Source organism: Grammomys surdaster, unplaced genomic scaffold (genome assembly GCF_004785775.1).
Source record: "Grammomys surdaster isolate TR1022 unplaced genomic scaffold, NIH_TR_1.0 372, whole genome shotgun sequence".
NCBI classification, from domain to species: domain Eukaryota; kingdom Metazoa; phylum Chordata; class Mammalia; order Rodentia; family Muridae; genus Grammomys; species Grammomys surdaster.
Genome location: NW_021604791.1, coordinates 9,285,427 through 9,311,292, shown reverse-complemented (window position 1 = coordinate 9,311,292; position 25,866 = coordinate 9,285,427). Strand labels below are relative to the sequence as shown.

Below are 25,866 nucleotides of genomic sequence, written 5' to 3'. Positions count from 1 at the left end.
TAGTTTCTCTTTATCCATGGCTTCCCCTTCCTCAGAGTCAGCTAACCACTATGGAAAACAACAACAACAACAACAACAACAACCAAACTGGTTTGAAAATTTAAAATTTTCAAACAGAATCAATTGCTATGGTTTACATCGTGTACAGAGGAGTGATGAGATCTCTGCCAAAGGTTGACTCTTTCTTGCTTAAAGTTGTCCAGAGTATACAAGAGCTATATGCTACCCACGGAGAGTCACTGCCTGTTTCCAAATGGATAATTGATGTTCTTTATGGATTTCAATTTATGCCTTAAAGCCTTAAAAATGTTCCTTGGCTTATTTTTATTCTCAAAGTATCCAGTAGTAGTCTTGGTCATGCAAGAAATTCCTCCTCCTTCTCCTCCTCCTCCTCCTCCTCCTCCTCCTCCTCCTCCTCCTCCTCCTCCAACTCCTCCTCCTCATTGATGTAAACAAAATCCAGTTTTAGGGCATATGAGATGGCTCATTCGGTAATGTCCTGTGCTGACAAGCCTTGCTTGACCTGAGTTCCATCCCCAAGACCCATATGACGGAAGAAGACTGACTCTCACACATTGTCTTCTGACTGCCACATGGGCGCTGGGGCACATTTGGGCCTCCTACCCATACTTAAATGTAATAAAGTGTATTAAAAATATTCCAGGAGAAGGATGTTTTTCAACCATCTCCTAAAAAACCAAACCAAACCAAGCCAAGCCAACCCCCAAAAACTAAAACTAAAACTAAAATTAAAACTAAAACTAAAGCTAACAACAAATGGTCCTGCTCCTCTTTCTCATTCTTGTGATGCTAAACTTAGTTTTATCCTCGTCCCAAGTGCCTTTAAAGATTAATTTCTTACTTTGATGGCAGCTTGGTTTAGATATGTGGCTTTCCGCTTGCTTGCTCACCATCATTGTTCAGCTAGGAACACAGACAATTATCAAGAGTTTAACAACTCATCCAGCAAATAGTTATTGGCCAACAAGTCAGTGAGCTTGACACTAGCTTTTGCAAGGCATCTTCACTTACTCAGTGTTTTCTTTTTAGAGCATATGGTGCGCCGGTCTGTACTGGGTGTGGGAATTAGCATTGGGAGCTATATATTTTTCTTTTTTTTATTGGACGTTTTATTTACATTTCAGATGTTATCCTCTTTCCCCATTTCCTTTCCACCCAGAAACCCCCTATCCTGTCCCCCCTCCTCCTGCTTCTATGAGGATATGCCCCCACCCACTCACCCACTCCCACCTCCCCACCCTCAAATTCCCCCACACTGGGGCATCCAGCCTTCACTGGACCAAGGATCTCCTTTCCCACCTATGCCTTGAGAAGGCCGTCCTCCCCTACATATACAACTGGGGCCATGGGTCTCTCTATATATGTCCCCAGGCTGGTGGTTTAGACCCTGGGAGCTCTGGTTGGTTGATATTGTTGCTCTCCCCATGGGGCTGCAAGCTCTTTCAGCTCCTTCAGTCTTCTCTCTCACTCCTCCATTGGGAAGCCCATGATCAGTTCAATGGTTAGCTGTGAGCCTCCACCTCTGTATATTTCAGGCTCTGACAGACCTCTAAGGAGATAGCTATATCAGGCTCCTGCCAGCATGCACTTCCTGGCATCCACATCAGCGTCTGCCTTTGGTGACTGCACATGGGATGGATACCCAGGTGGAGCAGTCTCTGGGGCTGTCCAGGGAGCAATATTTTTAATTAAAAACTTATTTTATGTGCATGGATGTTATGCCTGTGCATCACTTGGGCAGTGCTTGAAGAGACCAGAAGAGGGCACCAGGTCTCCTGAAGCCAGAGCTAGCGATGGCTGTGAGCAGCTTTCCGGTGAGAACTGAACCAGGGTCCTCAGAAGAGCAGTCAGTGCCTCTAACTCTGAAACCATCTCTCCATTCCTAACGGAGCTGAATCTTAATGATGATCCTCAATCTGCAGAAGAGAAAGAAGGGTAGAGGAAACTCTGTGTGCAAGATGTAGGGTTGGTAGTGGCTGGGAGGATGGTAACTTGATGAGGAGCTGAGGAGGTGGAGGGTTGGGGGCAGATATCAGAGAGCTTTGAGGGGTGTGTTTGGGAGTTCAGCCTTTGCTTGAGAGCCAGAGAAAGACTGACAGCATAATGCAGGAAGAGGGTGACTTAAGATTAGGTTTTATACAGGCCATTCTAGTTCTCTTGTAATGGAGAAATGGGAACCTCTAGAAAAAGGGTTTGGAGCTGGGTGATACTTGAGGTGACAGAGTGTACGAATGAATCAGCCTGACATTTTAAGCGGACAAAATGAAAGACACGGAGAGTGCCCCTTCAGGTTCATGTGAGAGCATGCAGTTTAACTACCTGAAACGTATGGCACAACACCTGCGTATTTTATTGGCCACTTCTGCAAAAGGCATGTATCATCTTATGTGCAGAGCTGAATTCTGATGACAATTACTGCTTGGAGATGTCATCTGAAATTCACCTTATGTTAAAGTGTCTTCAGTAGGTCAGCCCAGGCCCTCCTCCCTCCTCTCTCCTCCCTCTTCCCTCCTCCCTCCGAGATACTTCCATTCCCCTCAAAGTCCTGAGGAATAAGGAGTTAACCTGAGTTATTCGTGTCAAGACTTGACTCTGAAGAAGCGTGTTCTATAATTATAGTACAAATGGTAAATATGCTATCCTTTATACTGTATCCTCAAGATAGGATAGATGACAAGCTTTCGTTTGTTTTGTTTGTTTGTTTGTTTGTTTGTTTTTTGAGACAAGGTCTTACTGTATCCCGGGTTAGCCTCTAACTTGCAGTCACTCTCCCTCAGCCTCTTGACTGTTCTGAGTTTACAGGCGTACACCATCATATCTTGCTATAGATGATATTTTTAAAGTAGAATAATACATGCAAGGACATTATCATTCAGAAATTTTGCTTGGTCTTTGTTTTGTTTTGGTTTTTTTTTAACAAAAAAAAAGGGTTTCATGTAGCCCAGGCTAGCCTCAAACTTAATTATGCAGCTAGAAATGGACTTGAATTTCTAATTTTCCTGCCTTCCCCTCTCATGTACTGTGTCACAACTGTGAGCCATTGTGGCCTGTTTATGTGGTGCTAGGGACAGAACCAGGGCTTTTTGCGTGGCAGGCAAGCACTTTATCAATGAGGCCCTAGCCCCAGGAAAGATTGGAATATTTAATTTATGAATGAATGAGACTGACGGGAAAGCTGGTAATATAAGAGGAGTTCTCTCTGTATTACTCTTCCCTTACATTAAAGAAAATAGTTAAAAACACAGTATTAAATATCACCACACAAAAGAAGATCTTACTGAGGTGTGTGCCTTCTGTTTGGTATTCATGGTTGAGGTCTGTCGATGTTGCCATGGTGTATTCAAACAGACTCCTTGGTCACTGTAACCACTTCCCAACCAGTAGACTAACACACTCTTCAGGAGGCAATCTAAGCAGTAAACTTGCAGGCAACGTTATTTTTCTTGCTATCTTTTTACTTTTAGGTCAAGCTGCAGGAATGAACAAGTGTTTGAACCTTGAGGTCTCAGTGGAAAGATGCTTCTCTTGAACAGTCCCAGGGGAGCTCTTCATCTGTGTTTAGTTCACCTTGTGAGAGCGTAGCTGGTATCCTATGTGCCACTTAGAAGAGATGCAGGGGAAGGAAGCAAACTTGTTCTGCTCTTAAATGACACATAGGCCTTGTTCATCGTCCTTTTGCCAGAAACACGGTTATATATTGCTTAATGATGGGGGCACCTTCTGAGAAAGACATCCTTGGCTGACTCTGTCAGCGTGACAGTGTAGGTTTACCCAAACTGAATGGCGCTCTGGAACCACTATCTTGTATATGGGGGCTAGTAAGAGAAATGTCATATGACCATAGTTCTACGGCTCCATTCTGATAGTCAGGTAGCTAAGGAGTGGCTGAGAGGGCAAGTACATGGTACAGCATAGTGGAGACCTGCTCTTCCTTTTTCAGAACTGTCCTCTGCTCCTCTGTCTTGGTTCTTCATCTTGTCCTTTTCTCTTGTTTTTTTTTTTTTTTTCCTCACCAGTAGTTTTGCTCTTTACTGTTCTTTCTTCCTCAGCCCACTTATGACACAGCAAGATGGAACTCCTTCTTGACCTGAGCGTGATCTCCCCCTCTTGTCTGTTCCCCGTGATCTCTCTTCTACAGGCTTCCACCCTCTCCCATCCAAAGCCACACCCCCAATGCTGCCTCTCTTTAGAGTTACAGATGCACTTTCTACTTGTTTCTCATAGAGCTGTGGTATGAAGCATGTCACACATGCTGAGCCTGTGGGAAGCAGTGTAGAGCCCAGCTGAGCCTTCCTCCCTTCAAATGACCTAATTTTCCTTTCCTGTGTTGCTGAGTTTCTGGTGGCAAAGGTAGCCGAGGTATAGGGTTATTCTGAGGACCATCCTGTAAGGTATATGTGCTGAGAGGGAATAGAGGCTTAGTTAGAGATTCTCATAAGACATTTCTATTTTCATACCAGGGTCCTTCTGGGACCCTGAACAGTCAAAGCCAAAACTCATTACCCTTAGGTAATGCTGGCACCAATGGCACCTTGCTTGATTTAGATATGATTAACCATGGAGTCCCATGGATACATACTTCAACATCCCTCAGCCTGACCTCCCTTCAGACTTACTTTCCTACTTCATCCCCACACCCAGTGACTGTCCTCTATACTCTACCTCTCCTCCAGAATCACTTTGATGTGAACTCTACAAAGTCTGTCCTACAATGAGTTTTTTAAAGCAAGGTGCACCTGTGACCTTGTCAGGTGGCCCTTGCTTGCCCTGTTGGTGTTTTTATAAGTGGATCAAGCCCAGAACTCTTCTTGTGGCAGGTTGAGGCTGTCTGTGAAGTCTTTGAATAAAGGAGGCGCATTCTTGAGATGTTCCCTACTGTTGCTTGTTGCTCCTTCTCTTGAGATGCCTTTCTCTCTCACCTTCTCCTCCCTTCCCCATTTCTCTTTCCCTTCCTCATCCTCAGAGCTGGTCTCATTCAGCCCCTGGTTTCTGCCTCCACAGAGCACTTGATTGATATAGTCTGGGATGATCATTTAGAAGCCATTTGCTTCTCATTCTCCATCCACTTCACCAGCTGCTGAGCTCTTCCAAGTCAACATTTTTAATTTTAAAAGTAACTCTGGCCCAGGGGCTGCCAATCCAAGGCCCTAGGTGGACTAGGAGTCTAGGATTTTTGACTGAATGAACCTGGAGGCTCTGGACTCTGGACAGAGTGCATTTAATTCCTATCTTTTCTCTGTTTATCAGATGGTGGGGCTGATTGGATAATGTGTAACTCAAGCATCTTTTATTTATTTATTTATTTATTTATTTTTGTAACTCAAGCATCTTATGCGATGCTTTGTGTGGGAGAACAGGGCATGTTGTAACGTGCCTTGGGATATCCTGTTTGAATATTTGTGTTGTGTACACAAATGTTCCTTTGGCTACCAGGCACAGCATGGAAGCAGTAGTGGGATGCCACAGACATACTTCTAACTTAAGATCTATGCTTGAAGTTAGCTCAAAAGTCAATCGCTTCCTAAATCGGAGGATACAGAGCATCTCATTTAAATGTTCATTCCTAAAAAGAACTCATCTCATTACTGGAGAATGGAATTTGAATCCAGGGTTGCTTGATTCCTAATCCCCGACCCCTTTCAATGCTACATACCACCTCACAGCTGCCTTCTACTTCTCGAAGGGCTGGGTATGGTTTGTTTAGATTCTTCTTCCTAACACTCAGCAGGTTATTACCGTCTCTTCTTATGGGATGGGAGATAGGTCCATTCAGCAAGGTTGGGGAACTTGTGCTGGTCCTGACATAAATCTATGTAGTTTGAACCCACAGGATTTATTGTTTGTGGGTCTGTCCCTTTTTTCAGTGTTGGAATAAGTTTGAGGTTTAGCTATGAACATTAAATAATGACCCAAGCAGAATATAAACCAAGAGACCCGCATGGTCTTCTAGTGTTCCAGGATCATTTCTGAAAGGATGCCTTATCCAATATGCTCACCTGTTCTTTTCCCATCTAGCTGACATAATTTATTCACAGGCTTCAGAACTCTTCCCCAGCTTCTCAAGATGGCGGCTCTCCAGTGGACTTGAGGCCGCTCACACTTCCTATCACTGTTTTTCAGCTAGTGGACATGGACATCCTTTTGTCTTGCTTCCCACTGAATCCCTCAGCTAGCACACTCTCTTCTTGCTATTAAAGGAGGAGTTGTAGACTCTGCATATAGAATGCTAGAAACTAAACTTTAAGTACACGATGGATGAGTTAATTGGTAAAGAGGTAAACAAGGCAGCAATGTGTATTGTGTCGTAAGCGGTGTCTTCAGTTCCTAAGGGGATCTATTGTTTTTTCTCTCTTTCAGGATGCTACTGAGTAGAATCATTGCTATGAAAACAATTCCCCAAACCTCAGGGGCTCACACATCCACAAAACAGTGTTCACAGGCACTTATCTGTTCAGTGTCAGTGTTTGTCAGGTCAACAGCTTTGGTGGGGCCCTGCGGTTCCACACTCCTCTCCCCTTAGAGATTTCTGACGCTTCCTCTGTATTTAGATGACAGATCTGGAAATCCAGAAACAGAATTTCTCAGGTGATTTTTTTTTTCTGCCAGGCCTGGTCATGATACACACCACTTTCCAGACCCTGAATTGAACTCATAGAGTTGCATGGGCCACACAGTTCAATCCTGGCCACGTGTCCAGGGGGCTAGATTTTGGTGGTGCCCAGCAGTCTCTGCCAGAGCTTGTCAGAACCTAGTAGCCCCTGAAGCACACAGGCTCTTATTTATCTGCAGTGGCTTCCAGAAGCTATACTGTACTGATACCTTCTGTTTCGACTTTACAGTCAAACTCCTGTGATCAAAATCTAAACTATTGCATCGAACTCATCGAACAAGTCGCCAAAGTGCAGGCTCAACTCTTTGGGATCCTCACAGTGACAGCTCAAGAAGGTAAGAGCTGCCTCCACTTCCCCCCACCCCCTTCCCCGCCTTCTCTTTCTGTTTGCTCTATGGCTTTTTTTGTGTATCCTCTGGCAGATTCCTCCCCATCAACCCCTGCTGATCTTCTCTGTTCATTCTCTCAGGGGGGCATAATGAAGGCGTGGAGACAATCAAGAGTCGCCTTTTGCCTCTGCTGCAGACTTCCTTCAGTTCTCTAAACATGGGAAAAATTATGGAGACTGAGATCCATCCTATACAGGTAGGGATGCCCACGAATAACACAGCACAATGACACTGAAATCTTCAAGATGGGACAACTAGCAAAGTATCCTCACTGGGCCTGGGACTGGTAACTTTCAATGGTCAGTCTTAGCTTTTAGACATCATCTAAACTTTCCACCCTGGAAAGACAATATACACCATAATTAAGGCATCTTGTCTTACTACATTTCCTGTTGTCACAACGAGCTCCCCCCGGGGTGGCTGATGCACACATAAATGTATTTGCTTTGCACTTTTGGAGTCTGAAAGACCACGCAGCATGGTGCAAACTCCAGGGAACATCTCACAGGAGACAGCTTTACATTGGTTGCGGTATGTATGGGAAGATGTGATTACATGACAAGACAGGAAGCCAAAACGTGTGAGGAGCCAGGCTTGCTCCCTTGCTCCTTCAATAACTCTCTTGAGAACTAGCCGGAGTCCTGTTAGAACTTCCATGTTCTAATTGTTTCTCCCATGAGGTCCTGTCCTCTTGAGCGAGACAGTGTAGCTATATTATATACCATGGCAGTGAGTAGTTTTGCTTCCAAATGTTTAAATGGATTTATATAGATTCTTTCTAAAAATGGAAGTAGTTAAAGTGGGCTGTTCTAACCAAGAAACAGTAGCTGAAGGATTGAACCAAACTGAAGAGAAACCCACACTCTCTGCAGATCTTGGCAAAGTTGTAAATGTTTATGTTTACATATACTGACTGGCCAGAGGGGACAATAATTTTGCCAGTTTAATGGTAGGATCCTGATTTTTAAAATGTGGTAGGTATACAAAGACAAAACAATTCTCCCCTTTGCAGAGAATCTGGCACGTGGTAAAATTTCTCTCTGCCCAGAGATGTCAGTTGTCATTAATATTTTTTGAGGACTTAGGGTGGTCAGAGTTTTACTTCCTGAGGGTTTTATTCTGGGCGCAGAGGTTAGGACTGTGTTTCAAACTCTTTTTATTCTGGGAATAGAGGTGACATAGAATGGTGCTTTAAAGTCCTCATTTAAAGTCAAGTTGTAATTTACGTTCAGTGAAGCCCACAGCAGATGCGCTCTGAACAAGAAACAAACACAAAACTCATTCCTGTACTGATCCGCAAACTATCAGCAACCCTCATCCACCACCCCCACCCCTGTTCCTAGCCTGCCTTGTGCCACCGTTAGAGCAGCCACCGATCTGTTTTCTGTCATTCTGGACTGAGGGTTTCTGCTGTTGAAGTTCACACACACGGAGCTGTGCTCTTTTGTGGATGGCTTTTTTCTCTTAACACAGTGTCCTTGTAATCTGTCCATGTTATTTTCAAAGTCTGTATTACTTTTTTTTTTTTCTTTCCAGGATTTCCATGCTAGAGGCAAAAACAAAGAAAATCTTCTGGATCAGGACCAGCAGCACTCAGACACAGAATCGATCTCAGAGAATCAAGCAAACCAGGTTCAAGACGAGTAAGAGGAATGCAAGTTATCTTTTTTTCAAACGGAATTGTTCTAAAATTAATTACTAAAAAGTAATTAAAGAATGGAAAGAGAATAATGGGTTATGTAAAATGTGGGTGTTTGCAAATAGGTACATGTGCATGCGTGCGTGGGTGTGAAAAGATGAGGTAAATCAGACAGCCAGGAACTCTAAGTGGGACAGACACCTTACCAGTTACTGTTCTCTGTGCTGATACAGAATATCTGACAAGAAACGTTTTAAGCAGTGTAAAGGAGAAAGGGTTAATTTTGGTTCAGTTTAAGAAATACAGCCCATCACAACAGAGGAGGCCTGGGCTGAACCAGGGTGCAGCTGCTCACATTGCACCCACAGTTAAGCAGCAAAGCGATGAGCTGGGGCTCAGCTCCCTTCTCCAGTTCCAGTTAATGTGGTGGTTACTTCTTTCTACTGCAGTTTATCCGAATCTACATAATCCCTCACAGCCATGCCTTATATCCCGGGTTTTTGTTTTTTGGGTTTGTTTTTTGAATTTTATTTGTTTGTTTTTGGTTTTTTTGACAAGCTGTAGACTAGGGCTGGCCTTAAACTCAGAGATTCACCTACCGCTGCCTCCAGAGAGATAGAGATAAGACACAAAGGCATATGCCACCATGCGTATGACTTATTTCCTAGATCCTGCCAAGATGAAAAACAATATTGACCATCTATCTATAGCCCTCTTTTAAAGGAACATTTATATCTTGGAATAGCTAGCTATTATATATACATATTATATGATATCATTATATATCATATCTAATATATTAACTTTAATATATAATATTTAATATATATTAATAGATAATTTAAAATAATATATTAAGATCTATTATAACTATTAACAACTAATAATATATTAATAACTATTAAATAATATATTTTATCTATATTAAAGCTAAGCAGTGTTAGGCAGCAGAAATATCAGTGTCAGGATAAGCTTCTGAAATCACTGCAAAGAAATTTCACACTTTGGGTCTGACTTGAAGAAGGTAAACAATTTATATGAGACACCATTCAACATGCTTAATTAAAACAACAAACACCAAAAAACTCAACTCCCAACATCCATTTCATTCCTACCATAAATAAGACAGCAAGGAAGTCAAGGGTGGGATAGTGTATGTCACTCCATCCTTTTCTCTGATGAAATTCCCATTTTTTCTATCTATGTAGACAAAAAAAATAAAAAAAATTTTTTTTTATTTTATATCTCAAATATGTAGAAATAGAAATGTAAAGGTAGAAGTCATGTTAGCTCGCTCTGTCAACATTTTGACGTACTTGACTCCAGACATGCTTTTGTGTGCTTATACCTCTACCCAGATCTATGCAGCAGCTGAATGTGTGCACACACAAAAGCTGAGTTCCTCTGAAGGACGCTGATGTGTGTCAGCCCATGTTAGCTGATCCCTCCGTTCACCATTTCTAGATGGCAGGGGCTTTTCTTGTTCGTCACAGTCCTCTGTATACAGTGTTTACTAAGTTCCGAGGGCCATTGTCCTTCTGAGATGGCTTGCCTCTTATGGGACTCTTTCCCTGCTCTATTCTTGGGCATCTGGAAGGTGAGTCACTTGGGGTCTTGTATTGCCTTGTGGTCCTGGTGGCCTTGGTCCCCTCTAGGCTCCAGTGTCTTAGACTGGTGGCTTCTGAACCGGGGCTTGTCTGGTTCTTGGAACATTAGCTGGCAGCTGCTTCAGGGTGATGAAGGCTCTAACTATAAAGGAAAGCTTTGAGAATTGGTTGAGCTTTGATGTCTGCCATCAAAGATGGGTCTGGGATTTCCTACTTCCCTTTTGTGAGTTGAATAGGTCTCACACCACTCTTAGTGAGTGACAAGTCTAGGAAACAAGGTTGTCTTAGCCAGTATTCTGTAGCCGTGAGGAAACACCACACCCACGGTCCCTTTCATCTCACGAGCCCATTTTCTTGATCATTTCTGAGTGACTTGTTTCCCCTTCCAGAATCATTTACACTTACGGAGACGCTTGCTGCCGCGTTCCTGTCTTGCTTAGTTTTGTTTAAACACTTCTTTGGTTCTTATTCTGTTCTTTACTTAAGATCTCCCAAATGATGGAGTCTGATTTATCATTCATCTCAGAAATTCACTCAAAAAAAAAATCAAATCAATTCACCACAAACCATTTAAATAAACTATATTAACCGGACTAAAACAGTTTCTAGTTCAAGAATGTATCTCTATCAGTCTTAACTATGCTTCATGTCATCCAAACATGTTCAATTAGTGCATGTGCCTGTGAGTGTGTAGCTGTGCAGACCCCCATGCTGTGTGCAAGGAGGGGGTGTGTATCTCTTCCATGTCTGCACTTTTCTTCTTGGTCCATTTTCTTGGCTATTGTTTATTTTCTTTAATTCTCTGATTTAAAAAAGTCATTTTTCCATATTTACCTTTAAAATCTTATTCAAATTTTATTAAAACAATCTAATTTCCCTTCAACCTAACCCAGCCACATTAAGTCAGGTCTACATTTCTACTGCGGCACCCTTTTAGACTTTAGACATTCTGTTTATCCATTCATGTACTTCGTCTTTCATCTTTCACGAAGTTTTGTGTCATGGAGACTAAAGGTACCGAGGGTAAAGATGAGTCATGTGTCTGGTAGTTTGTGGCATGAATATGAGGTGAATGTGGGTGACATTCAGTGGAAGAGGAGACACTGAGCTTGAGGGTCGTGTCAGGTGGCAAGCAGCATGGCGTCAGAGGTGGGGAGGGCTTACACTTGAGGTAGTGACTAATTGCCTGAGATACGTGGGCTTGGCAGGAATTCCTGATCTCATTATTTGCCAGTCTGACTCACTCTCTAAGTGAAGATCTGTGTTTGTCAGATTCCCACAGGTGTGGCAAAATACTCGAGATAAATACCTTAAAAGGATGAAAAGTTATTTTGGCTCATGTTTCTAGAGTTCAGTCCATGGTCTCTGGGACCCTTCCCCTTGGGACTGTGATGAGGCAGGATATTGTGACAGGAAGTGCACAGTGAAGTACAACACCTAACTTCCTAGTGGCTGAGCAGTGAAGAGAGAAAGGGCCGAGTCTTCATGTCCCATTAAAGGTATATCCCTCCAGAATATTCCAAGATATTCCAGAATATCCCTCCAGAATATTCCAAGATATTCCAGAATATCCCTCCAGAATATTCCAAGATATTCCAGAATATCCTTCCAGAATATTCCAAGATATTCCAGAATATCCCTCCAGAATATTCCAAGTCGTAATGTTCCATATGTTCCCAATAGTGTTTCTAGCCAGACATCAAGCCTACCACCCTTGAACTCTGGGAATGCATTTAAGATCTAAAGCATTACAGGGTCCCAGTGTTTATCCCCCATTATCCTTTCACTGAAAAACTTGCAGTCTGTAGGCTCAGGGATGCTGTGATGGAACAGCCTAGGTATTTCAGGAAGGTAAGTCAGAGACGTTGAGGGCCTTCCGTGAACCTGTGATGTCTCCCTGTTCCAGGGCAGCTCCATTGAGAACCACTGGTCTTCAGCCAATGCTGTATGGCTCGTTTTCACTCACTAAATGTAGATTCTCGAGTCAGAGAAAGATAATGTGGCTCGATCGATGTCAAAGACGGTCCTGGGTACTAATTTTGACCAAGCTATTTAGAAAATTGTGCTTAGAAAGTGGAAGAAATCAGTGACACAAATCCACAAGATATGTGGGTGCACACACTACTTTTCTCCTTGCTGTGTCCAAATATCTAATGAAAAACCATGTCATGGAAGCAAGCTAGCTCAGAGGTAGAGCCGTGCATTTCACCGTGGCAGGGAATGCCTAGTAGCAAGAACAACTCCTGCCCGTGGAAGCAGAAGACTGCTTGCTCGTATATTGGGGGACGGAAGCAGAAAATGAGCAACATGCTGGTGTTATGCTGGCTTTCTTCCTTTCCCTCCTTTCTCCAGGAGGATTTGATGGTGGTGCCCACGTTAGAGAGTGTCTTTCTCAGTTAATGGTCTCTGGAAGCACCTTCACAGACAAACTCCTAAAAGAGTGACACCTTGGATACTTTTTAGCCTATCAAGTGGACGTTAAAATTAAGCGTTGCGAGACTGGTGAGATGGTTGAGTGGTTAGAGAGTGTTTTTCTGTCAAGCCTCATGACCTAAGTTCCATACCTGGAATTACTGTAGGACAGAAATGACTTCCACAAGTTGTCCTTTGACCTCCACACCTGCACTGTGGCGTGCATGAGTACACTTCTGAAAAGAGAATTAAAAAAAACAGCCATCACCAATCTGATTCTAGTCAGCCCGATGCCCAAGCACATTTAAATCATAATATTTTATCCTGGCTTCTATAGTCTCAAACTGTTCTTAAAGTGCAAAATGAATTCAGTTCATCTCTAAGAGTACCCAAAGTCTTAAGAGTTCTAAAATTGTTTAGAAGCCCGAGTTCAAAGCGTTCTCTGATATTCAAGGGACTCCATTAACCCGTATAAGACAAAAAGCAAGTTCAATGATTTCAGTAGACACAGTAAATATACTCATTCCTTAAGGGTATGAACTGAAGCATAGGAGAAAGAAAAAAAGGAAGACCAGATAAAAGCAAGAGAGACCTAGAGATTCCAAACCAAATCCTGGGGTTCCATGTGTGACATTTGGCATTCTTGAAGAATTATCTAGGTTCCAGTGGTTTTAAGGGGGTAGCCCCATTTTTCATATATCTGTAATATTCTGGGGTCTTCACGGCAATGTAAAGTGCACTTTCACAGTCTTGTGTACAGGGCACTCTGGAGCTTCATGCAGACAAACCAACCTTGAGACACATTGCCTGCTCTCACTGGTTTTCTGGATCCTTGGTATAAACCTTCACACCTCATTCATTCTTGCATCTTGCATGCCTGTCATACCAGTACCAAACCCCAACCAACACCATGTGGCTAACATCAAATTCTCCTACCATCTTGAGATGTAACCTGTCCCCTTGAACCACAATGCCTACTCAGCTGAACTCAGCTGAAAATGAAAACACTTTCTTGTCCAGCTGCTTTTCTGTGGGGCCTTGTCTTTTCAGGTATCCCCCTTTCACATGAGTTTGTATTAACATACCCAGGATTTCTTGTTGGCTGGAATCTTGTCCTCTAGGCACCTTAAATATGGTCCCTGTGCAACATCCAAAGTTCTCTTTAATATGCTAATGTATTTAATCTCTACCAGCTCGGTCTTCAACTCTATCTGGCTTCCAATCCCCCCACCCCCACCCCCCACTAAACTGCACACTTCAGTTTGTAGCCTTATAACCAGGTTTATGCCATTCTTCAAACTGCGTTATTCAGTCTTTATGCTCCTTTGTCAACTCTCACTGTAAATCTTGCGAAACACAGTGAGCAATAGCCGTGCCATAATCTGGATAGTCTGCTGTCCTGAAATTTCTTCTACCAAACAAGCTATGCACTGTTAAATTCAGCCTCAGGGCATGGACATATGGCAGCTAGATTCTTTGCCAGAGTGACAGGAATGGCTTCCAGCCCAAGTCCCCATAAAGTCTTGTTAGTTTGAAACCTTGCAAATGGATCCTGTCCATGCGTCCACATGCCACACTGTTCATAGTTCCATTCTGGTCCTCTGAGCTCCTCCCAGAGGCCCATTGAGCTCTGATAGGGCTTTCTCCAGCCCGTAGTGTCACACTCTTCCTTATTATTTTCATAAAACAATTCCATGACTATGTGACAATGGTCATCTAGTCACAGCACTGACCCTACTTTTTAGGACCAATCTTTGGTATTAGTTACTTTTCTCAGGGCTGTGACTAAATACCTGATGTCTTAGTTAGGATTTCTATTGCCATGATAACACATGATCAAAATAATTGTGGGAAGAGTTTATTTCATCTTGCAGCTTGAAGTACATCATCCAGGGAATTCAGGACAGGAACTCATGGTACCTAATGGCAAGAGCTGACACAGAGGCCACGGAGGAGTGCTTCTTATTGGCTTGCTCCTCATAGCTTGCTCAGCCTGCTTTCTAGAGTACCTACCTGCCTAAGGGTGGCACTGCCTGCAGTGAGCTGAGCCCACCAAGAACAACCTGATGGAGGTATTTTCCCAATGGAAGTTCTGTCTTCCCAAATGAGTCTGGCTTTTGGCAAGGTGACATAAAACTAACCAGCACACCTAAAAAGATGAAACTTAGTGGAAAATGTTTATATTGGCTCATGGTTTAGGGGGTTACAGTCCATCACAGACAGGAAGGCATGACGGAAGGATAAGACATGGGAGGCATTTGGAGGCTGCTGGCTCATGTCTTCACAGATCAGGAAGTAGAGATAGGAGAATGCTGGCCTCCAGTGGCTCTCTCCCTTTCTTTAGTTAGCTCATGGGATGTTCCTGACTCCATTAAAGGTCATTCTCCCCACTTTCTAGTTAATCTTCTCTGAAAATATCTCCCTAAACATACCTCCAAACTTGTACTTCACCAAAGTGTTTCTTAATACAGTCAAGTTGGACACAAGTATTAATTACCATAATGGGCAAGTGACTGATTTTTATGTTGAAAAAGTACTAGAAAAATAAATGCAGCCCCATAGTGAAAAGCAGCAAGAATAGGAACTGGTATACAGTGTAAAATGGAGATCTTACATAGAGAGGCTACTGGGAACTGGATAGGAAGGGTAGAAGACGTAAATGTGCTGAGCGGGAAGAACTAGTAAGCTCTCTGTGTCTTAGCAAGCAAGGGACGGTAGTGTGTTTCTGTCTGAGTCCTTCACACTGCCTGCAATGGTCTGAGGGCTGAGAATCTGATGCTGTTTAAGGCGAATTTATAACATGGGTCAGAAGTTCCTTAGAAAACCTATGCCTCAAGTTGGAAAGTCTGCCAATTTGGAAAGATCTGGTTTTAGATGACTGATTTTTCTTACAGTCTGGCTGAAAGTGGAAAGACTCTTGAAGGAGGCAAGAACGGATCAACCATATCTCTCCTGGCTGCAGAGGAGGAGATCAATCAGCTGAAAAAGCAGTAAGAAAAAAAAAAACTATAGAATTCTTTCAGCTGCTACTGAAACACTGAGTTTAGCTTTTCAGTCATTTATTACAATATGAGAATTACCCCTCCACAAATGAGGAGGGAGGGATTTCATGAATATTTAGTTTCTTTTCCTCACTACAGGATATAGTAGTCAGGAATGTCTTACTGACTACAAGAAATTTCTAAAGTGTAACATAGCAATTCTAGTGGCACGTAGGGTTTCCACTTGCTATTTCTTCCAAACAGTATATCGAAACATCAAAGAGCAGTGTGGTATCTCTTTGGTCTTGGACTCTACCTTTTTTATTTTACATTATTTTGTTTGATCACTGAGAAAAAAGTAATGCAGAAGTCAATTTCAGATGAGTTCATCATTTTCAATTGTTTTAGCTTTTTTTTTTCATGTTGAATACTTTCTTGGATACTAACTTTTAACGCTGCATGCAACATTGGGATAAACTTTTGTTAAATCTTAATTTAGACTCCAGACTAGTTCCTAAAGTTTTTCTTGATTATTTTTTACAGAGGATCAATGAGCATAGATCCTTTGTCTTAATCTTGATTCCCTTGAATCTTAACTTTGATGCCTCCTCCTACATCCAAAGGAGAAAGTAGGAAGTGTTTTTACACACACACATACACACACATGCACACGCACATGCACACACACACACACACAGAGAGAGAGAGAGAGAGAGAGAGAGAGAGAGAGGGAGAGAGAGAGAGATTTTAATGCTTTTCATATATGTTTTAGCTTAATTTAGTTTCCATACATGTTCTAGTATTAAGTTTTTCTAGAACACTCTGGAGGCTCATCAGGATGCTGCTGTTCCTACTTCTTTCCTCCTTGGCCTCATTTTAATCTCTTACATCCTGGCTGACACACCATTTTGAGTTTGTGAGTGATATTACCCAGCTGTCTCCTGCTGTTTCTCATGCATATTTAAGTCCCTCAGCGCTTCTGACTTCTCTCCATCCTAACAAGCCCCTCCTCTTTTCTCCCCTCTTCCACAGTTCTTGGTTTTATCACTACAGGTCCTCTCAGGGCTTTTGCTTCTGTTTTACAGTGGTCACACCTCTTTGGATCTTAATGTGGATGCCAGTTTTATTTCTGACATTTTTTATCTTCATGCCCCATTAAGTTCATTGTTGCGGTAATGTCTTAAATCGTTGGCATTCAATCTGGTTTTTCTTAATCAGCTACCGTGTTCCCAACTAGCCTAGGCCTGCAGCCATGAGTGGTGGTGGCATACCACTACTGCTCAGCTCAGGCCATCCGCTCAGGCAACCAGAGACACTGGCCCTGCAACCCACAAGATGCTAGTGTGGGAGATGGTTCTGCCAATCTTCCATGTAGTCTTCTCAAGGCTGGGCTCTGCCCAGACCATCCCGTCATCCACATAGGCCCAGTAGGAAATGAGACTCTAAGGCTTAAATATTAATCAAAGGCTTTATATGTTTGTTAATGCTCAATAACAATATGCCCATACAATTAGAAGTGTTTTCCAATTAACTAACCTAGATATACGTTACCCAGGACTGTTCTCGGCATACGCGTGGTCATCCATGGTGCCTCCTACATCTCTCTCCCACTCCCTCCCCTAGCTCCTCCTCTTCCCTTTCCTCTTCCTCTCCTCAATCCTCCCACCTTAGCTCCTCCTAAAGTTCATAACTCCAGCTAGACTTGCGTAGTCTTCCTTCACACTCTGTTCAAGAAATGAACTGGTGGGAGCAAGGGCTTGTACCAGCATTGGATTAAGTTTTGAAGGTCAATAGATTTTGGAATTTTGTTCAACAAAGACAAGACTCCTTGTAAAACACTCTTCTGTTCTCAGGGGACCCACACGAATAGCCTTTCTTCAGGAAGCTTCCCCCCAACCCGCAGTAAGCTGTAAAGTGGGTGGGATCCCTGTCTCTGCAATTTTGTACTTTGCTTATTGTATGTGTTCACATCTATTTCCTAGAGAGACTTCTTATGTGATGATGATATGCTGACTGGAGACAGTTGTTTGCTTCCTTCTCTTTCTCTTCCCTTTCTTCCTTTTAGAAAAAGTATTCCCTTCCTTCCCCACCTTCTATTTCCTCTCCTTTTCACGTCTATTTGTTTCCCGTTGTTAGGCTCAAATCTCTTCAAGCCCAGGAGGATGCCCGCCACAAAACCTCAGAGAATCGTCGTGAGGCTCTTAAAAATGAACGTCGAGGTTCAAGCAAACGGACCTCAGACCAACGGCCCCAAGAGGTGGTGTCCAACTATGAGAAGCATCTGCAGAATCTCAAGGACGAGATAGCTGTCTTGTCTGCTGAAAAAAACTGTCTCCAGGGAAGGTCTGACAGACTCTCGGGGATCCCTTCATTGCTTTTGATTTTGTTTCTTTCTGAGTTACTGGTGAAAGTTTGCACAGCGAGAGTGTGTGAGAGAGAGGAATCAAACCCCCAGCAGCCAAGAAGCTTCCATCTGTAAAGGGAACTGCATCTTTCTATCTAGGAAAGATGGCTAAGCGCTATGACCGGGATGTCTTAGCTTTGAAACCAGGCTTGTGTGAGGATGAGGACCTTCTCCCCAGAAGCCTAGGAGTCCTGTGTCCAGTGACTAGAGATGACTGGTTTTTTTTTCCACTACACTGCCTTTTTTTTGGGGGGGGGGTGTCTGTCTTTTTTGTTATTGTTTGTTTGATTTTTTTTTCTTGAGGCAAGAGTCTCATTTTGTAGCCTGCAGCTAACTATATAGTCAGGACTGACTTGAGATTTGCAATCCTCCTGCCTCAACATCTTGATTGGTGGGATTCCAGGTGTGAGCCACCTGGCTGCCATGTCCTCTTTTCTCTCTAACTCTGTTAATGGCCGTGTATACATTGTTTTCATGAAATCCCTCCCATTCAACACGACAGATGGGACAGATGAGTGTGTCAGTGTTAGATGGGGGCGGGGCTGAGTGTCTTTAACTCTGGGTTTCCTGTCTTGCTCTCCCCCTCGCCCCTCAGGCACTTCCTAATTGAGGTTATCCAAGCACTGGCTCCCGACTGTCCCCGTTTACCTAGATGTTTCTTGAGTAATTCCTTTGTGGAGGCTCTTTCCTCTGTGCTCTACTGATATTGACTGGTATTGAATAGCCAGAGGGAACACTGGAAGTATTTGCCCCGTGGGAATTGGCAACGCCAGGAAAGGGAGGTGGCTTACTCCACTCACAGAGTTTGCTGATTGGCTGATTGCTTTTTCTTGCTACTTGCATAGTTCTTTCCCCTAAGACTTCCCTTTGGGGTCTCAACTGCCTTGGGGCTGCTGCTCTGATAGTCTGTTTTGCTCTTGATATAAGTCTGGGTTCAGTCACAAGGCCCTGGGAAGTACTTGGATGCTGCGTTAGTTCAAAAAAAAAAAAAAAACCCTAGCATCTGACTTGAGTGCTAATTTTGGCCCTCACTGCAGGAGCTGCCCCTAGATGATCTTTAAGGACTTCTGGTTTCCCCTTTGAGAAATGAGTAACAGTCAAAGCTAGAGACACGGGGTGACTAAAAATATAAATTGGGTGCTCCCAATGAGGGGCTTTGTGAATAATTCACTGAGTAAATATGGTGTATTGTTTCTGATTTCTGGGGGCCTTTGAAGCCTTTGGGGACAAAAATGCATCCTCCTGCCTTCCACGGGCCTAAGTGGGGAGATAATCCCGGCAGGCCCCTCGAGCCCCACTCGTATGTGTGAGGTTGTATGGATCTAGTGTGGCGTTTGTGAACTATGTGCGGAGACGAATACTTGTTTAACAAGTCCAGGAACAAGGGAAGAGTGAATCTGTCTTGCCATGCTGATTCTTGTTACTCCGCAACCACAGGTCGGCCAGGAGCCGGTCTCCTAGCCCAGGCACCCGCGGGCGTGGGCGCGGGCGCGGGCGCGGTCGCAGTCACAGCCACAGCCACAGCCGCAGTCGTAGCCGCAGCCACAGTCGCAGCCATAGCCGGTCCAATAGTCCCTGCACCACAGTGGCCAAGGTCAGAAGCCCGTCCCCAAACCATTCCAAAATGTCCAGCGTGGCTCGCAAAGCTGCTCTCCTGTCCCGATTCAGCGATGCCTATTCCCAGGCCCGCCTGGATGCGCAGTGCTTGCTGAGGCGTTGCATCGACAGGACCGAGACGGTGCAGCGGATCATTTACATCGCCACAGTGGTAAATGCGACATCTGCAGTCCTTGAGGCGGTGGGAGATCACAAACTGAATGGTGCAACCTTAAAAGGCTGGTGCATCCTGAAGGATGTGGAGGGAGGACTCCCGTCTCCCCATTAGATCCGCATCTCCCTTCTTTTTCTCCCATCCTTCCATTATTTATATTTGGGAGCTATTTGGTTTTTCACGACTGTTAAAAATGTCGTATACATATCACATATATTAACGTTTATGTTGATCAGACATCTATTGACCTGTTCGTCACACAACACAAGACTGTCTCAAAATTGTCCATGTTAAACTGACAGATACCATGCCTTTTACAGTATATGATGACATGAGCACACAGTAGGGCTACTGCTTTAAATGATCATTACTTATTGGTCTTCTGCCAGTCTTAGAAAACTACCGAATAAGTTAACTCACTCTTCAACTTAAGTTATTTACGACTTACTAAGGCTGGCAAGCTCGGCTGTTCGAGTTTCACAAAACGTAAAAGATACTTAAAATATAATCCTTGGTTTCCAAAGATTTGTCTCGTGGGAGGATGGCATCTTAAAATCCTATTATAAGAATAAACACTGGCGCACGCCTTTAATCCCAGCACTTGGGAGGCAGAGGCAGGCAGATTTCTGAGTTCGAGGCCAGCCTGGTCTACAGAGTGAGTTCCAGGACAGCCAGGGCTACACAGAGAAACCCTGTCTCAAAAAAACAAAAAACAAACAAAAAAAAACAACAAAAATAAGAATAAACACAAAGAAACAAAACAAAACATTGTGTTAGTAGGAGAGCAGTCACGTTAGAAATCTTGACTCTAGTCATTTCTGTCAAACATCAGCCAAGTACGGGCCACATCTGGCTTGTTCCTAAAACATCTGGCTTGTGCCTAAGAACTAAGAATGAAGAATGGTTTTATACTTTTAAAGGGGTGTGGTAAAAAATATTACGTGACAGAGATGACAGCCAGTGAAGCCTAAAGCCTAAAGCATTTACTCTTCATAAGAGCCTGGTTTATGTAGCTAAGAGTCACTTACTGATTTGGTTAAAGTTGTATGAGTTTAGAGACCATGCTTTCCTTGAGAAACCAAGTCCTACCAGCAAACACTGCATCACAGGTATAAAGGCTTACTGAGTTTGTAACAGGAATCTGGGATGAATTGGTTTCTCTTAATGTCTTGGCAAGCACCACCATATTCCTGTGAGGCCATAGCATAGGACTTACATCCTTGGGTCTGCGTTGTCAGGCTTGTGGCCCTCAGAGTCACCAATGCAAGGCTCACTTGTCTTAAAATTAGTGGACCATCATGTATTATCTCACAGGTCAAAGCCACGTTTGACCAACCACGTTCAGTGATTTGAACGCTGGGATGGCGGTGCATTTTGAACACTTCTCTTTCATCTCCTCTCCTCGCTAGATTAACCTGCTGTGTTTTCCTGTGCAGGAGGCATTTCATGTCGCTAAAATGGCGTTCAGGCATTTCAAGATCCGGGTGAGGAAGATGCTGACACCATCGAACGTGGGGTCCAATGACTTTGAGACCACAGTCTCCGAATATATCGTTTGTCATCTGGACCTCTATGACTCACAAAGCAGTGTCAGTGTAAGTCTTCCGTCTCTCGTGAGGAGTGGTGTGTGGCTGACGAGGACAAACCGAATACTGAAAACTCAGGGATCCGTCTATATATTTGATTTTACTTGTATGTGATAGAAGAGAAAGACGTTCAATTTACCCTAAAGCACTGGTCCATATTGGCTGCTTTTTTTTTTTGCATGTATCTGCAAGTGTGGTATGTGTTTGTGTGTTGCATGTGTCTGTGAGGATGAGCACACATCTGTAGAGGACAGATGTTGGTATTGGGTGTCTCCTTTGATTATGTTCCACTTTAACTACTAAGGCAAGCCTCTTGTTGAATTGGAGCTTGCTGATTTGGGTACTTTAGCCAGGTTGCTCGATCACTCTCCAGTATCTGCTTCTTTAGTACCTAGACCGTTAGGCTGCCATGGCCACCCTGAATTTATGTGTGTGTTGGGATTGGAACATGAGTCCTCATGCCTGCAGCAAATGCTTTATCCACTGAGTCACCCCCTTAGATTCTTACTTAGACAGCTCACAGAAAAATCTTCTGAGGTTTAGAGTCATCGCCTTTAGGTGGGTCTTTTGAGATTGGTAGTTGAAATATATTAGTTCTTTTAAACATAATTTATTTATTTTTATCTTACATATATTGGTGTTTTGCCTGTACTTATATCTGTATGAGGGTGTCAGTGTCCCTGGAATCTAGAGTTGAGGCAGCTGTGAGCTGTCATGTGGGTGCTGGCAATTGAACCTGGGTCCTTGGGATGAGCGGCTAGTGATCTTAACCACCAAGCCATCTCTCCAGTCCTGAAACATCTTAGTTATTAAGAGAGAGGGCTCTGGGAAATGAGTACTGCTTTGATCTTGACTTTGCCACATGACTGCTTTGTTGCATTCCACATGAATTTAAACCCTCAGTGCTCTGGCTTTCTCATCTCTGAAAGGAAGCGTCGAGATCTTTGTCCCACAGAGTTATTGGGTGGGGTCAATGAAAGGAGACGGGCCATTTGTCTAGGATGAGTCTTGGTGCATAGTAAGCACTTAATAAAAGAACAAGATATTTTGCTTATGTTATGGTGTAGGGAGGGACTAGCCAGAGTTTTTGGCTGGTGTCTCACACATTTACTCACAAAAGGAAAGCACGGAGAGGAGAAGGCTCAGCTTGTAAAATGCCTGCCATCAAAGCACAAAGTCCCAAGTTCAGATTCCAGGCACACACATAACATCTGGGCGAAGTGGCACACATTTGTAATCACAGGATGAGGAGTCAGAGACAGGTAGATCTCTGGGACTCATTGGCTGGCCAGTGTGCTCCAGGTTCAAGGAGAGACCCTGGCTTAAAAAAAAATTAAGTTTGAGTGATCCAGCAAGATATCCATCATTAATCTCTGGACCCCACATGTACCTGCATGCATATGTGCACACATGAGCATGTACCCCTCCCCTATGAACTAATAAAGAAGTACCATGAGCCTCTTCCTTTAGTTGCTAAAAGATATTTTTCTTGCTGTTAGCTTGTCATTTCTGCTACGTCTTTTCTCTTCTTTCCCTACGAGCGGGCAGCAGCATCCTTCTCCTGTAACACACCTGCGTCCTTTTCTGGACTGACTTACATTCACTCACACACCCTTCTCCACCACCCAGCCCATTCCAGTTGATGTTGAGATCTTCTGGATGTTGGAGCTTCTTGTCCCACATCTGCAGCCAACTCATGCCATCTTTTGTTTTTCAGGATGTGATCCGTGCCATGAACGTCAACCCCAAGATCTCATTCCCTCCTGAAGTTGACTTCTGCCTCCTCACTGAGTTCATCCAGGAGATTTGCTGCATTGCTTTTGCGATGCAGTCCTTAGACCCACCCCTCGATATCGCATTTGGGGCAGACGGAGAAGTCTTTAACGATTGCAAGTAAGAGGCACAGGGGCAGGTGCTAAACGATGCTCACTGTCTCTGTTCCCTAGGAAGATGAAGGGGGAAAGAACCTTGGGTAATCAATAGCCACTCCCCTGCCATGAGTTTCTCTGTATCTTCATCTGGACTCCCGTCTTGGGCTCACTCTTCACTGAACACATTAGCTTTGTGGAGATGCTAAGGAGATACCTGGAGCCTGGCTGGAGCATTGATTGTTCAAAAAAAAAATGTATTCTGTGAATACAACACATTTTTGAAACTTTATTTTTTTTTCTGTGTGCGGTATATAATGTGTGTGCACATGTGTGCAAGATGGATGCTCCTGTGGAGGTCAAAGGTTGATGATCAGAGAGAGCAGTTCTTATTGCATAATTTAGACCAGGTCTCTCAAAGTGTGGCAAGTACAGTCCGGGCATTTGCTAGAAATGCACACATCTGCACCTCACTCTGCTATTTTCTGCAGTGGTTCTAGCTCAGGGATTGGGAGGGCTGTGGTTCATAAACACCAGGCACAATCATGCACGCTGATGTGTGCAAAGGGTGGCTCTGGACTCTTTGTCTAGAACCATTAGAGTCTACCAAATTTCACATGGCGAACACTCCTCTAATAAACCTGAAGTTGAAATAACCTGAAGCATTCATTGAGTTTTGGCAAGATCTTAGCTGTAGCTCAAGATTACCAGTTACTTGAGAGTAGAGACCAAGCTAGTTAAGAAGGACAGCTCTGGCCTCAAGCTGCCTAGCCTGAAATCCTGGCTCCACTTGTTGCTATGTGATCTTGGACATAGTTCTTTATTTTTCTGCCCTTCAGTTTTCTTCTCTTTTAAGCCTCTTCCCTAGGACTGTAGAGGGCTAGCTAAGCTAACTCAGATGGCACACTTAGGATGATGTCAGGCGTTTAGTGAGTGCTTAGAAAACATGAACTCCAGGTTTTTAAGCCATAGTTCAGGGAACTATGTCCAACATTCTTGCAAGCTTGTTGATGAGAGAGCCCACACATCTTTCCTTCATAACAGGAATGGGCTTTCTGGTTGGTAGAACATATCATACTCCCTTGATATATTCTAGTTTCTTTCAGATCTATGTCCTATCATATATCCACTCTGGAAGAACTTAATGTTTGAACATTGCCCCGAAGCTGAGTCCTTTTCTTTACAGAAACCCTTACCACTTTCTATCTCTATCCCTTTCTTCTTTAGAATATGGGCAGTATCACTCAGATGCTCACCCATTTTGGTTTGTGTAATCTGCATGTTTCATTGGCCTCTCCATCACATGCTTTAACCAGAGGAAGCCTACTGTTGTGTGTACCTGATGGCTGGGCAGTTGAAGTTAGAGTTCCTAACTACAGTAGAATTAGATTCTATTGTTTTTTTTCCCTCTGTGTCTAAAGGTCCATATCTGTCGAGTCAACCAACCAGTGGTTAAAAATATCAGGGAAAAGTATGAATATGTATAAATTATTTTTTGTCATTCCTTAGTACAGAATAATAATTGTCATATCTTACTTACATTGTATCAGGTATTGTAAGTAATCTAGATGTGACTTAAAGTAGGCAGGTGGAAGTCCATAGGTTATGGAAAATGTAACAGCATTGGGTATGTATGTATTATACACTTATACACAATCTTACTATGCAGCTCAAACTAGCCTGGAGCTCATTTAAGCCCAGTACTTCTGCCCCAGCCTCTCTAGTGTTAGAAGTAGGATGTGCGCACCACACACCCGGCCTATGAGACCATTTTATGTAAGGCATGTAAACATCTGTGGACAATGGTATCTGTTAGGTCCTGAAGCAGTCCCCTGTGGATTCAATGAGACAGCGTGCTTTAGGGAGTTACAGAACACACCAAAACATTTGGTACTTGGCATCCTCTCACAGGAAGCAACCACTGAAACCCCTTTCTTGACCTCATGCCACGGTAGTTTTTCATGTGAAACAGGCTGGAGACTCCTTGACAAGTTGTTCTGATCCTCGGCCAGGGCACCACACTCTGCTGAGTTTTCTTTTTAACGCAAGGGTCAAAGAGTTGGATATAGGCACCTCAGCCGAAGTGAGCAGCGGAGAGGGACTGACGCCTTTTCATCCTTAGATATTCCCAGCTATGAAGTTAGCTACGTTATAGAAGTTCCCTTACTGTTAGCCTTAGAACGTACCATTGGCTCATTTTAAGTAAAACTAAGCTTGCTATTATTGTTTGCTGTTTGTGCCTTGACTAAACCATACATTTTCTCTGTTTGTGTGCTTAACATACTTTCCATCCTCCACCACACCCTCATGTATTCATACTACGTATTATCTTCTTACACTGGATTATTGCTCCAGACTATTGAGCTATTCTATTGGGTACTGTCACCTGTGTTTTTTTTCCTGCCTTCCTTTGAGTAAGTTTTCTATTTTTTAACCAAGTCACTGACAAATAGGTTGATATGTGATATCTGCAGGGACATAGAGTCCAGACATCATGTATGTAACAAAATGTCCATACACATACAAAAATTGAGAGAGAGAGAGAGAGAGAGAGAGAGAGAGAGAGAGAGAGAGAGAG

The 25,866-nt window shown here is 43.4% G+C and overlaps 1 protein-coding gene across 1 annotated transcript in view; it reads left to right on the top strand.

The window, feature by feature from the left end:
• Positions 1–25,866, top strand: part of Spata18 (spermatogenesis associated 18) — a 32,244-nt gene that overhangs the window by 1,727 nt on the left and 4,651 nt on the right. The window contains exons 2-10 of the mRNA XM_028780831.1: positions 6,861–6,966; positions 7,101–7,216; positions 8,557–8,663; positions 15,573–15,668; positions 17,796–18,002; positions 19,501–19,539; positions 19,576–19,831; positions 21,271–21,429; positions 23,138–23,313. Coding sequence (XP_028636664.1) covers positions 6,861–6,966; positions 7,101–7,216; positions 8,557–8,663; positions 15,573–15,668; positions 17,796–18,002; positions 19,501–19,539; positions 19,576–19,831; positions 21,271–21,429; positions 23,138–23,313 — 1,262 coding nt within the window. The remainder of the gene's footprint in view (positions 1–6,860; positions 6,967–7,100; positions 7,217–8,556; positions 8,664–15,572; positions 15,669–17,795; positions 18,003–19,500; positions 19,540–19,575; positions 19,832–21,270; positions 21,430–23,137; positions 23,314–25,866) is intronic.